The sequence below is a fragment of the Cyanistes caeruleus genome, chromosome 17 (genome assembly GCF_971803275.1).
Source record: "Cyanistes caeruleus chromosome 17, bCyaCae1.hap1.1, whole genome shotgun sequence".
NCBI lineage: Eukaryota > Metazoa > Chordata > Aves > Passeriformes > Paridae > Cyanistes > Cyanistes caeruleus.
The window spans coordinates 15,322,863-15,335,421 of NC_141717.1; the positions used below are offsets into that span (position 1 = coordinate 15,322,863).

Consider the following 12,559-nt stretch of genomic DNA (forward strand, 5'->3'; position numbering starts at 1 on the left):
CGGTGGCGGTGCCGGTGCCGGTGCCGGTGCCGGTGGCGGTGCCGGTGGCGGTGCCGGTGGCGGTGGCGGTGGCGGTGGCGGTGCCGGTGCCGGGGCCGGTGCCGGGGCCGGGGCCGGGGCGGTGCCGCCGTGTGCGGGGCGGGTCACGCAGCGAGGGGCGGGCAGAGCCCGCACGGCCCCGGCGCTGCCGCTGCGGGGGCTGGGGACAGTCCCTGTGCCACCCCCCGGGGCTGCAGGAAGGAGGGGTCCCCCCATTCCGGCCCAGCCCCCCGAATCAGCCCGCGGTGACGGCGGGGTACAAGGGGAGGGATGAGGGATGCTGGCACTGCCGGCACTGCTGGCCCTGCTGGCACCGCTGGCACTGCTGGCACTGCTGGCACTGCTGGCACTGCTGGCCCTGCTGGCCCTGCTGGCCCTGCTGGCCCTGCTGGCACTGCCGGCACTGGTGGCACTGCTGGCCCTGCTGGCCCTGCTGGCACTGCTGGCACTGCTGGCACCGCTGGCACTGGGTGGATGTTGTCCAGAGTGGTGCTGGACCCTGGAGCTCCTGCTGGGGGGTCTGGGAGGGTCTCTGCTGCAGGGACAGGATCCCAGCCCCGCTGCTGGGAGCCCCAAAGGCGCGGGAGCAGAGCTGAGCTTTCCCAGCCGGATCCCAGTGCAGGGACCCCCACAGGGAATTGTTGAGCTTGGAAAAGTCCTCTGAGACAGAGTCCAACCATTCCCCCAAAAGCCAAAGCCACCGCTGTCCCCAGGCAGTGCCACATCCACAGGGCTGTCAAATCCCTCCAGGGATGGGGACTCCTGCCCTGGGCAGCTGTGCCAGGTCTGGACATCCTTTCCATGAAGGAATTGTTCCCAAAATCCACCCTGAGCCTCCCCTGGCCCAGCCTGAGGCCGTTCCCTCTCCTCCTGTCCCTGTTCCCTGGGAGCAGAGCCCGAACCCCCCGGCTGTCCCCTCCTGCCAGGGACTTGTGCAGAGCCAGAAATTCCCCCTGATCCCCCTTTGCTCCAGCCTGAGCCCCTTCCCAGCTCCCTCAGGAATTCTCCAGCCCCTTCCCAGCTCCCTCAGGAATTCTCCAGCCCTTTCCCAGCTCCCTCAGCCCCTCCTGGTGCTCCAGCCCCTTCCCCAGCCCTGTTCCCTTCCCTGGATAAGCTCCAGCCCCTCCACGTCCCTGTCCTGAGGGGCCCAAATGCCACCTGTGAGGAGGGAATGGCACTCCCAGGCAGCAGAGCCAGGGCTGAACCCTCTCTGTTCTTCTTTCACAAAAATACAGCTGCCACTACAGCCCCTGGGGTCCCCAAAATGCCACCTGCTCACCCCAGGATAGGCAGAAAGACACTTCCAGTTGGTTGACTTCAATTTCTAATCCAAAACCAATAAATAAATCTGTGAGTTAGAGCCCCTGTTTCCAGCTGTTGTTTATTTCCCCTGTGCCCAGCCCTCAGCACAGTCACACTCTGGTGTGGCAGCACAGCATTCCAGGAGACACCACAGCTTTAGGTACCGCTTTTCCTTCTGAACTACATAAAATTCAGCATTTTAAAGCAAACGGAGACCTGGTGCTAGCCCTGCTCACCTGGGGACAGGTTCCAACTGCTCAGCCTGTCCCCAGGGGTGCTGCAGGGGTGTCAGTCACTCACCAGGAGCTTGTGCACTCTGACAAATCCCTGCCTGGTTTTTTGGGCTGGCACAGGTCACACAGGGCACAGCAGGGAGCAGATTCATGCAGCAGGCTGGGGACTCAGGGCACAAGCAGAGCAATGCCTGGGGACGTCCCTGCTGCCCATGCCAGGGATGAGAGAGAAGCTGGGTGGCCCCAGGAGCCACTCCCAGAGCCAGAGCAGCCCATGGAGCTCCCAGGTGACCCTGGAGCAGCGCTGGCACAGCAGCTCTGGCCCTGGAACTGGTTTTAGTGGAGCCAGAAGCGATGCTCACAACGTTGAAGCAGCAGCATGGAAGGAATATTGAAATCTTCAGCTCCTACAGGTGGTTTCTGCTTCAAGCAAAGACATCTCAGTCCCACCTTCTGCATCCACATCAGGCTCCCACAAAAATAACAGGAGCTTCTTCCCAAACCTCCAGGCTTGATCCTGCCCAGCCTCGAGTCTCACAATGATCTGCAGGTGACACCTGACAGCTTGACAGACAGCAAGAGAACCATAAATATTCTTCATCATAATATAAATAAGCTGTAGAACATCTCAACAAGGGCAAAGTGCTTTTGCTTTTTTTTTTCTTTTCCTTAATTAAGACAAAATAAAAACCTAAATAAAACTTGTCTCAACCACGAGAGAAGATTTGACTCCTAAAACATCTGAATGGCCTAAGTGACGCTTGCAGTGACAGTAAAGTGATGCAGGCAGGGCTCAGTCCTTGGGCACTCGGAAGTTGTCCTTCTCCTTCCTGATGGCCCCCATGGCCCGCACAGGGTCGCTCTCCCCGGCGTGCTCCTGGACCGACTTCTCCCTGCCAGGAGGGAAGAGCAGGGTCAGGATGGAATCCCAGCTGTGGGAGCACCAGGAGCAGGTTCCAGGGTCAAAGACTGGGCTTTGTTTGGCACAGCTCGTCAGGCCTGGTTTGAAGGCTCAGGGGAGGGAGGAAATGGCACTGCTGGGTGAAGGAACACAACAAAGCCTCTTCTGTCTCCTGAGTCAGGGAGTGATGCTCAGCACAAACCTCCAATCCAGGCATTTTGCTGCCAGGACAGCCAGTGAGAGTCTTGGAGCCATCCAAACAGGAATGTGGGAGGCAGAAGAGCCCACTGGGACACCTCCTCCTTCCCCAGCCCCTCCCGAGCCGGGCCATGCCCTACCTGACTCTCATGAAGGGGTTGTAGGTGAACTCCTCGGCGATGGTGGAGGGGATGGTGGGCTCTCCACTGTCGTACTGTGCCTGCAATGAGGGACACTCTGCTGCTCCACCAGCAATTCTGGAGAGCAGGGAATGTCCTGGACACAGTTTCCAGGCAGGGAATGCCTCCCCCAGACAGTGAGCTGCCTTCTGTGGGCACAACCAAACCCTGTTCCCCTGGGACACAACATCCCGCAGCTCCTGGCCCTTCACTCCATTTCCCCCCAGCATTTTCTCCTCTCCTCCATCTCCTCAGCAAGGAGAACTCCTCTGTGTCCAGGAAAGCATCGAGCCCAGGGAAAGGATGAGCAGCTCACCTTGGCCCAGGCCAGCTTCTCCTGGATACTGGGGTTACTGGGCTCCACGTGCCGAGCAAACTTGAGATTGTTGATGGTGTACTCGTGGCCACAGTAAACCCGCTGGGGACAGGAAGGAACAGTGACACTGAGGGACACCACAGCCACCAAGGGGCACTGCCAGGTGCCAGCAGCACAGCAGGAACAGCACACTCGACCCAACACCTCCCACTGGAGACAGTCACAAGTGCCAGGACTCACAGGCAGGACAAGCTGCCACTTCAACAGAGGAAAGAGCCCCATGTCCCAGCTCAGCAGCCTTTAATCACCAGCCCCTGCTCTTCCCCCACGAAGCACACACACATTTGGGGCAGGCAAATCCTCCCCAGAGGACTGCAGCTATCCAGCAGCACAGAATTCGTGTAGGCACTCATTCCCTGCTCACACCAGAGTCTCTCTGAGCAGCAGCTCTGCCAGGGAGTTTCTCAGATTTGTGTGGTGCTTTGGGCTGCCTCACTCACACAAAAGGACTGGTTTGTACCGTTTTGGGGTCCAGGCTGCCCAGAATCTCGATCAGTGCCTTGTACATCTCCTCGGGGGTGCCCTCGAAGAACTTGCCACAGCCAGCCACGAACAGGGTGTCACCTGCAGGGGTGACACGGCATCAGGACCACAGCAGGCTCCCCACAGCCAGCCCCAGGGCTCAGCCCTGCCACTGCTGCCTCAGCACAGCAGCAGGAGCATGGGGACAGCCAGGCTGTGCCACACAAACACTGCTGGCAACCGTGGCTGGGAGCTGCAGAGCCTGGCCAGGCACACCCTGCCAGCACCTCCTACCTGTGGGCAGCCCCTGTGCCCTCCTGGAGGGGACAAGGAACACCTGCTCTCTGCAACAATGATGAGTCGCCTCTATTTTCTCCCCAGTGCTCCCTAAAATCTTGTTTAAGCCTCTTTCTCTTCCATGCAGGAGCTTCTGTGAGCTCTGGAGAACACAGGGATGAAGCAGAGCCCCGGGAAAGGGGAATCCTCCTCCCCAAACCAGGATCCAGGCCCTGGCCATCAGCAGTGCAGCACCAGCCCCCTGGGACTCCCCTACTCTCTCCTCTCTCTGCTGTCAGACCTGAGCACAGATACATGGAAAAGCAGCAAGGTTTGGGATCAGCCAGTTTGGCCTGAGACAGGAAACCAACAGCTCTTTTTCCCAGGACAGAAAAAAAAATGCTGGATGTAGGAGCCATCCAGGGCTCGCTCTGCAGGGTGTGCAGCCCTGGCTTACAAATCCAGAGGGGTTTCTCCAGTTCTACCTACAATTCCTGCTTGGAAAGGGGAGCAAGACATGGATGTTGGGGAGCAAGACATGGATGTTAAGCAGCTGCCCTGGCAGGAAGGGATGGAGGCACATCCAGAGGCACCCAGGCAGAGGGGGAGTCGCTATTTTGGCAAGGGAACCTCCCAACTCCTCACCTGTAAAAACTGCAGGTGGCTCGGAGCTATTTGGCTTAGTCACATAATAACAGATGTGTCCCGAGGTGTGACACGGCGTACTGAGGCATTTCACACTCAGAGATCCCACCTGGGAAGAAGGCAGAACACTAAAGCTGAGGCTGCTGTTTGCTGGCAATCGCACGGTTAGAAAAGAATTGCTGCTCTCAGTGCTCCAATGGCCCAAAATTTGCCCCAGTCTGGCCAGGAAGGAGCAGCTCTGCTCCTGGGAGAGCCCAGGGAGGGAGCTCTGTGGCAGGGAGCTGTTTCCTCCAAGCAGGTGTCCTGACAAAGGGAACTGCCAGATCCTTTCATTTCCACGCACAGGGACTCAAAGCCTGGTTGGCAGCAAGAGCCAACAGAGAATCCTAAACAAAGCTAACCGAGCGTGAAAAAAGCCCCAAACAAAAATGGAGCTGAAGGGGAGAAGTGGATGACACTGAGGGAAAGGCAAAAGGGTCAAACACAGCCTCATCTGCCCACCTGCCTGGGCTCCCTCCTCCTCTGCTGCCCCTCCGAGGGCCAGCAGTGCCGTTCACGCCTGCCTGCACTTTGCACAGCAGCTGGTGTCACCTGCCAGCTCTCCTGCAAACAAACAGGCTGCTCCCAGCCAGGCCTGCTGCTCCCAGCCGGGAAAAAGCCACGCAGGCAGCTGGCACTGCCTTCCTCAGCCCGTGTTCCAGCCGTCATTCCCACAGCAGCACTTGGATCTGGGCTGGTGCTCGCCACGCTCCTGGCAGAGCACAGTCCCTGCCCTGGCCCAGCCCTGCTGTGTCCCCCAGCTGCACAGGGACACCCAGCACGTCCCATGTGCCTAACTGGTGTCCTCTCACAAGGAACCAAACAAGGCAGAGAGCTGGGAAAGGGGGAAAGCTGCATTTAAAGCATCCACCCCATTCCCAGCGTGTTCAAAGGTAGCAGAGGTGCCCAGCTCAGGGGGGAGCACACCTGTGCAGCTGTGACACAAAGAGGGGATGCCCAGAGTCCTGCAGGTCCCTCCCTTTACCTTGAGAGCTGTCAGGTGGGAAACTTTCTGCGTCAGGGCCCCCACCCTGCCGTCCCCCCCGTATACGCGCAGCCCTGGCTCCATCTTCACCAGCTTCTCGTTGCCTCCAGCATGGTCCCTGGAATGGGGGGAAAAAAAGGGATTTGGGGAGGAATGAACACGGATTTATGGTTATTGGTATTGCTGTGACCTGGAGGTGAGCTCCAGGTGATCATTTCTGATCCATCCCTCTCCCAGGATTTATCACTGCTCATATCCAAGGACAGGCCACGACAACACGAGTGGAGATCATTTCTCCAGTAATTAGGGCAGTGAGAGGGGGAATCAATCCCTGCCCAGCTGGGAAACAGCAGCCTCAGGGGCTCCCAGTAACCTCTCCAGTAACTGGGGCAGGGAGGGAATGGGGTGAGTGGAAAATGTGCAATCCAACATCCCACGAAACACCACGGGGCAGGCACACAGATACCCCCCAGTCACCGTGCTGCTGCTTTGCCCAGCTCAGGGCTGATTGTTTCACTCTCCAGCCACAGAGGTGGATCCACTCTGACCCATGGACAGGTTACTACAGCAAAACATTCATTTTATAACCCTGGCAGAGCTGATTTGCACCTGGGGTGATCCTCCCACAGTGCTGACTGCAGGACGCCTCACGGGCCTGTCCTGGCACCTCAGCACAAATGTGCTTCCTCCCACACCCAAAGCCACCTCCACACCCAGTTACTGCACTGGCTGCCTGGAAAAATGGGGATTTTACAGGTGAAGGGCACTGACACACAGCTCGTGGCCAGAGCAAGGCCAAAGGAATGAGGTGTGATCCTTCTCCTCACGCCTCAGCTGCTGCTGCTCAGAGATGAGCAGGGTCCAGGAGAGCAGCAGCTCCTGGTTCTGTGAGAGGGAGCCGGGACAGGGCGGTTACCAGTGGTGGTGGGTGGTCAGGACAGTGGTCAGCTTCACGCCGTGCTTTTTGACTGCATCCAAGACCTGCAGAGTGGGACACAAAAGGAGTTTCACCTCCCAGGGAAGGAGCTGGCAGCACCCTGGAGTCACCTGGGCACACCTGGAGCCCCAGAGCAGCTCTGCAGGTGGGGTCAGGGGGCAGCACACGAGGTCTCTGTTCTGCCAGCCGTGACCAAGCCCCAAGTCCTGTTTCCTCTTTTCTGCCCTACATCAGGTTAAGGGCAAAATCCCAAACCAGGTCAGCAATCCCTGGAATGAGTGAGGGACACAGCAATCCATGGGGTGAGGGACACAGCAAACCCTGGACTGGGGGACACAGGAATCCCTGGATTGGGGGACACAGCAGTCCCTGGAATGAGTGACACAGTAACCCCTGGAATGAGGGACACAGCAATCCCTGGAATGAGGGACACAGCAATCCCTGGAATGAGGGGCACAGCAATCCCTGGAATGAGGGATACAGCAATCCCTGGACTGGGGGACACAGCAATCCCTGGAATGAGGGACACAGCAATCCCTGGAATGAGGGACACAGCAATCCCTGGAATGAGGGGCACAGCAATCCCTGGACTGGGGGACACAGCAATCCCTGGGATGGGGGACACAGCAACCCCTGGAATGAGGGGCACAGCAGTCCCTGGAATGGGGGGCACAGCAGTCCCTGGGGTGAGCCCTGGCTGTCCCTGTGCACAGCCAGCCTCTCCTGCCTCTCCCCCACAGTGGAGGCAGCGTTGCCTCGCTCCCTGCTGGACACAGCAAGCTGGAAGGACATCCCAGAGCCGAGTGTTACCTTCTGGGGCTGCACAGGGTCAACTATGGCAGCCTCCCTGGTGTCCTGGTCGATGAGGAGGTACATGTAGTTGTCAGTGAGGGCTGGCAGGATTTCCACCTTCATGTCGGCCTGGGTCACTGTCTTGGGCTCCCTCAGCTCGTGCTCCGTGTGCAGGAATTTAGCTCGCAGCTGTGCTGGACCTGGGCACCCAAAAACAGCCAAAGCTCAGCCCTGGGAGGGGGACAGGTGGGACAGGGCATGGCAAGTGCCCCAGCTCACAGGACAGCCCAACCTGCCTCCTTCAGACAAGAGGAGCGAGGTCACCACGGGACAAAACCTTGTGCCCCTCAAGGTGCTCCACAGATGCCCTGGGAAGGACAGGACACTTTGCTTTCCCGGCAGGAAAAACTCTGTTCTTGGGTCAGAGAGGAGATTTCAAGGGGCAGGAAAGCAGAATGGAGCTGGCCAAAGGTCAGCCTGGGACAGTGACTTTGCAAAAAAGGCACAAAGGGCACGTTAGAACCAAGAAATGAAAAAGGAAGTAGGGCCAAAAAAAAATTTTCAAAATAAAAAGGAGAAATACACAAAAACACACACTGCTCTGACACAAATATCTGGTTTGTTCCTGGGGGAATTATCATCTGCCCAGCTCATGGAGAGAAGCCAGGCTCTCCAAGGGAGGAAGGCTCCTGACCTGGCCAGGTAAGAGACACACACAGAGCTCTTGCTCATGCCTGCCCTGATGCAACACCAGCGCTTCCTTGTTTGCTTTTGGTTCAATGTTTAATCAGATCCAAGAAGCAAATTCCAGATGCAAATAACGTGGGCTCCACTGCTCCGTGCACAGGCACACAGCTCTTAAAGAAATAACCAACCCTAAGAGGTTTTACCACACAAATTAGAGGAAGAGAAGCAAAGAGAGTGGGGTCTTGCATGGCTGGGGCCCTGCAGGTCAGAGCTGAGCTCAAACACCGGCAGGGAAAGGGGTGCCAGTCCCTGCAGGTCAGGAATTGCTGTCTGAGCACCCACGAGGTGTTTGCACAACCCCAGAGGTGCCTGTGCTGGCTCAGACCCATTTTATTCTGCACCACTGACTCTCCCAAAGGCTCCTGACTTTCCAGCTTGGCCGCCTCCCTCCGTGCCCCTGTGCTGATCTCCCTGTCCCACTGTCCCCAGCCACCCCAGCCTGCCCAGCCCTGATAACAGCCTCAGAGTCCTGCAGATCTGCTCCTGCTGCCAGCCCAGCCTGGGCACAGGGAGCTGTCAGGGCCTTCTGGCACAACCATCCTGCCCAGAGCTTCTTCCCCTTCCCCTTCTATCTCCACCCTCCCTGCTTATGAGGGAAGGGAAATCAGGGAAATTAAACACAGTGCTCAAAAAAACACCCCAAAAACTCAAGGCACAGCAGAACAGGCATGCACTGGGTATTTGCAGTACTGGAGAAGCATCCCTACCTGCAGAGCGTTCCTCTGGAGAAGGCTCCTTTCAAAAAAAGAACACAAAATAAGTCCTTACTATTCTTTGATGGGGGGAAAAAATGCCCAAAAAAACCCCTGCTTGCCAACAGGGAGAGCTTTTGGATGCTGTCAGTCACAAGAGTTATCTATGCTGGGTGTTTGTTTGCAGGCCAGACACCAACTAGGAACAAAAATACAACCAAACAAAAGAAAACAACACAACCTTAACTTCAACTCAAAGGAATTATTCACATGCTTCAAATGCTTCTTTCCTATGAACCATCTCTAACCTTGGCCCGAATCCCACAGTCTCTTTTGCGTGTGTAATTCGCAATTCTTACCAAACAAACAAACAAGCTGCACCACATAAGGAAATGTTTTCAAACATGTAATTTCAACAGAGGAACGAGGAAACATCCACCAAGAATGAGACTCACGCGTTGTGAGCTGCCATGTGCGGCTCAGGAGCAGAGCAGGGAGTTTCTCACGCACCCAAAGGAGCTCCCTGGGTGATGCTCAGCCCCTGCCCCAGCCCAGCACTAACTCAGATCGCTGCCACACACACACAGCTCTGCCCCACAATTAATTAATTAATGCCCAGTGACTTCATTCTCGCTCAGCTTCGTCCCACGTCCCTCCTGACTGCACGCCTGGAGCAGAGGAGTGGGAGAGCAGCTCTGAATCGCCCACCCGAGCTTCTGGAATGGTTCATGAGCACAGCTGGAGCGGCCAAGGGGAAAGGTTTTGCAGCTGGGAGTGAGGATGCCAGCACAGAAACGCGTCCGTGCTGGGGACTGACAGCAGGCAGGTTCCCCCAGAACCGGGCTGCTTTGTGCACTTCCTCCAGAACGTTTGGGGTTACTCTCTTTTATTACATAAAAGAGTGGAAAATTCCCCTTTCACGCAGGGCTGCCGCTCAGAAATGCCAGCACGCCCAGCCGCTGCGCTCACAAGAACCACGCTCTCTACACTCTGCACGCAGGGATTTTTTGGATACCCAGCGAGTTTGTGGCTCCAAGAAATGCATCCAAAGGCAGGGCAGCCCCCACCCCCGGCAGCGTGGAAGGTGCAGAGCCTGCCCTGCGATGCCGGGAGCTCGGGAGCTGCTCGCTCTGACATCCCCACACCGCAGCGGCGTGTCCGGCTCTGGCAGAGAACGCCCAGCGATTCTCGCTCTTTACAGACACGTCCTAAAACCCGAGCGATGAAAAAGCATCCGGGGAGACCTCCCAGAGAGCCCAGGATAGGTTGTGAGGATTTAGGCCCGAAACGAAACCGCCGAGCTCGGGCAGCCGGGGGTGGCTGCCATCAGCAGCGCTAGCTGTCACCCGCCGAGCCCCGGCCCCCCATCCTCCTCCCCGAGCACTGACCGGAGCCCCGGGGCTCCGCGGGGCCTCCCCGATGGGCTCAGCACGGCCCCGGCCGCAGCCGAGCACGTCCTGCCCCGCTCGGGCCCCAAAGCCCGGCCGGAGCCGCCAGGGCAGCCCGAGAGCCCCAGCGCGGCACCCGGGGCTCCGCACGGGCCCGGCCCGCGGCCCTGCCGGGGCGCACCCGCCGCACGTACCGGCTCGGAAAACGGCCCCGAGGACGGCCCCGGCTGCCAGGGCGGTGCCGAACCCCCGCCAGCCCCCGCGGAGCATCGTGCGCCCCGCCCGGCCCGGTTACCTTGGCTGTCCGCCCCAGGAGGCGGCGGCAGCGCCGGCACGGCCCGGCCCGGCCCGGCCCGGCGTGCGCGGGGGCGGCGCTGAGCCCGCCCGGCCCCGGCCCGGCCCTCAGCCCCGGCCCGGCCCTCAGCCCCGGCCCGGCCCTCAGCCCCGGCCCGGCCCTCAGCCCCCGCCCGGCCCTCAGCCCCGGCCCGGCCCTCAGCCCCCGCCCGGCCCTCAGCCCCGGCCCGGCCCTCAGCCCCCGCCCGGCCCTCAGCCCCGGCCCGGCCCTCAGCCCCGGCCCGGCCCTCAGCCCCGGCCCGGCCCTCAGCCCCGGCCCGGCCCTCGGCCCGCGGAGGAGGAGCGGCAGCGCCGTGCGGGGCCCGGCAAGGACGCGGCAAGGGCGGCCATGGGCAGCTCCAAGCCGCTGTCCCGCTTCTGGGAGTGGGGCAGGAACATCGTGTGCGTGGGGCGCAACTACGCGGAGCACGCCAAGGAGATGGGCAGCGCCCTGCCCGCCGAGCCGCTCTTCTTCCTCAAGCCCTCCTCGGCCTACGTGCGGGAGGGATCCCCCATCCTGCGGCCCTACTACTGCCGGAACCTGCACCACGAGGTGGAGCTGGGGGTGGTGATCGGCCGCAGGGCCCGGGCCGTGCCGCAGGACGCGGCCATGGAGCATGTGGCGGGCTATGCCCTGTGCCTGGACATGACGGCCCGCGACACGCAGGAGGAGTGCAAGAAGAAGGGGCTGCCCTGGACCTTGGCCAAAGGGTTCGGCTCGTCCTGCCCCGTCAGTGACTTCGTGCCCAAGGAGAAGATCCCTGACCCGCACAAGCTGCAGATCTGGCTGAAGGTGAACGGGAAGCTGAGGCAGGAGGGGGACACCTCCTCCATGATCTTCTCCATCCCTTACCTGATCAGCTACATCAGCCACATCTTCACCTTGGAAGAAGGGGACTTGATTCTCACGGGCTCTCCCAAAGGAGTCGGCTCCGTGGAGGCCAACGATGAGATCGAGGCGGGGATCAGGGACGTGGTGTCCATGAGGTTCAAGGTGGAGCAGCAGACACGGGGATCCTGATGCACACATCCAGCCCGGAGCCTGCCTGGCACGGGGACAGCTGGGACACCAACACTCCCACGGCCCCAGGCACCGAGGGACTGCCACACGGAAACCAGGAGCCCAAAATGCGTTGGACTGACACAACCCCCGTTCCATGGAGGCTTCAGCAAACCTAGAGTCCAGCCCAGCCTGGAGCAGGCAGAGCCCAGAAGCTCCAGATTCCAAAATTCCAAAACCATACCTGGGAACTGGTGATGGAGACACTGGGGAGGGGAATGGGGCTGGCTGTCCCTTCTGCATGTGCTTCTCTTCTACTGATACTTTGAGTTTTGCCTTAAAATAAAAACTACTGATCAAAACAATTCAAATGATGATGTAGGAGCTGAGGCTCAGCCGTCCTGCAGGAGGTCAGAGGTGTATGTGGAGATGTGCAAGCCTAAATCAAGAATTGCAGCTTCACAAAATGTTTCCTCTACAAGAGAAAGATGTTTGATTTTTTGGATTAGTTTAGTGATTCCTCCCTGCTTTTTTCAAACATACAAATTAAAGGAGGATGGTTTCTCTTCCCACTCCAAGGGGTGAAGGCAGCAGGAAGTGTGCCAGATGTTTGGCAGATTGGTTTTTTTCCTGAACTGTGTTTTAAATATGTTCTAAAAGTGAAATAATGCAAAAAGATGAAGAATAAAGAAACATGGCTAAAGATCACCACCAAACTTGTCTTTAGACTGATTTCAATTTTTAATAAAACTGTAACTGCAGCACTGGAGTTTTAAGTATTTCCAGCTGCTAAAAGCCATGCTGGGTAACTTTCCCCAGTTCCCAACTCCAGCTGATCCAGCACTCCCCACCAGTTTGCATGACAGCGAGTTCTCTTTCAATTCAACAGAGCAAGTTGTAAAATATAATTTAAAAAATCCTCCCCATGCAAACATCAAAACTTAGATTTTCAAAGTTTGCACAGAACTGGCTCATTTCTAGCAAAAGCAGATGGATTAAAAAAAAAACTTATATAAATGCAAAGCACCAAAGTTA

The 12,559-nt window shown here is 58.3% G+C and overlaps 2 protein-coding genes across 9 annotated transcripts; one reads left to right on the forward strand and one right to left on the reverse strand.

Annotated features, from left to right (window-relative positions):
• Positions 1-1,403: 1,403 nt before the first annotated feature.
• Positions 1,404-10,577, reverse strand: LOC111936170 (hydroxyacylglutathione hydrolase, mitochondrial). 8 transcript variants are annotated; one of them, XM_086853911.1, is made up of 10 exons: positions 10,487-10,572; positions 8,819-8,846; positions 7,383-7,564; positions 6,552-6,616; positions 5,636-5,753; positions 4,612-4,720; positions 3,689-3,792; positions 3,169-3,270; positions 2,814-2,893; positions 1,404-2,467 (listed from the first exon to the last, which is right to left on the reverse strand). In XM_086853911.1, exons 3-10 carry the CDS (start codon positions 7,485-7,487, stop codon positions 2,368-2,370), a joined length of 783 nt encoding a protein of 260 aa, XP_086710037.1. In that variant the 5' UTR covers positions 7,488-7,564; positions 8,819-8,846; positions 10,487-10,572; the 3' UTR covers positions 1,404-2,367. The 8 variants fall into 8 exon arrangements, with proteins under 8 accessions (XP_086710037.1, XP_086710039.1, XP_086710041.1 ...); XM_086853913.1 differs by having other exon boundaries at positions 10,386-10,521; XM_086853915.1 differs by lacking the exon at positions 10,487-10,572 and adding an exon at positions 10,192-10,342.
• A 206-nt stretch (positions 10,578-10,783) lies between these two features.
• On the forward strand, positions 10,784-12,240 carry FAHD1 (FAH domain containing oxaloacetate decarboxylase 1). The gene has a single exon (XM_023948140.2). The coding sequence runs from the start codon at positions 10,874-10,876 to the stop codon at positions 11,543-11,545; it is 672 nt and encodes a 223-aa protein (XP_023803908.2). The 5' UTR covers positions 10,784-10,873; the 3' UTR covers positions 11,546-12,240.
• The last annotated feature ends 319 nt before the right edge of the window (positions 12,241-12,559 follow it).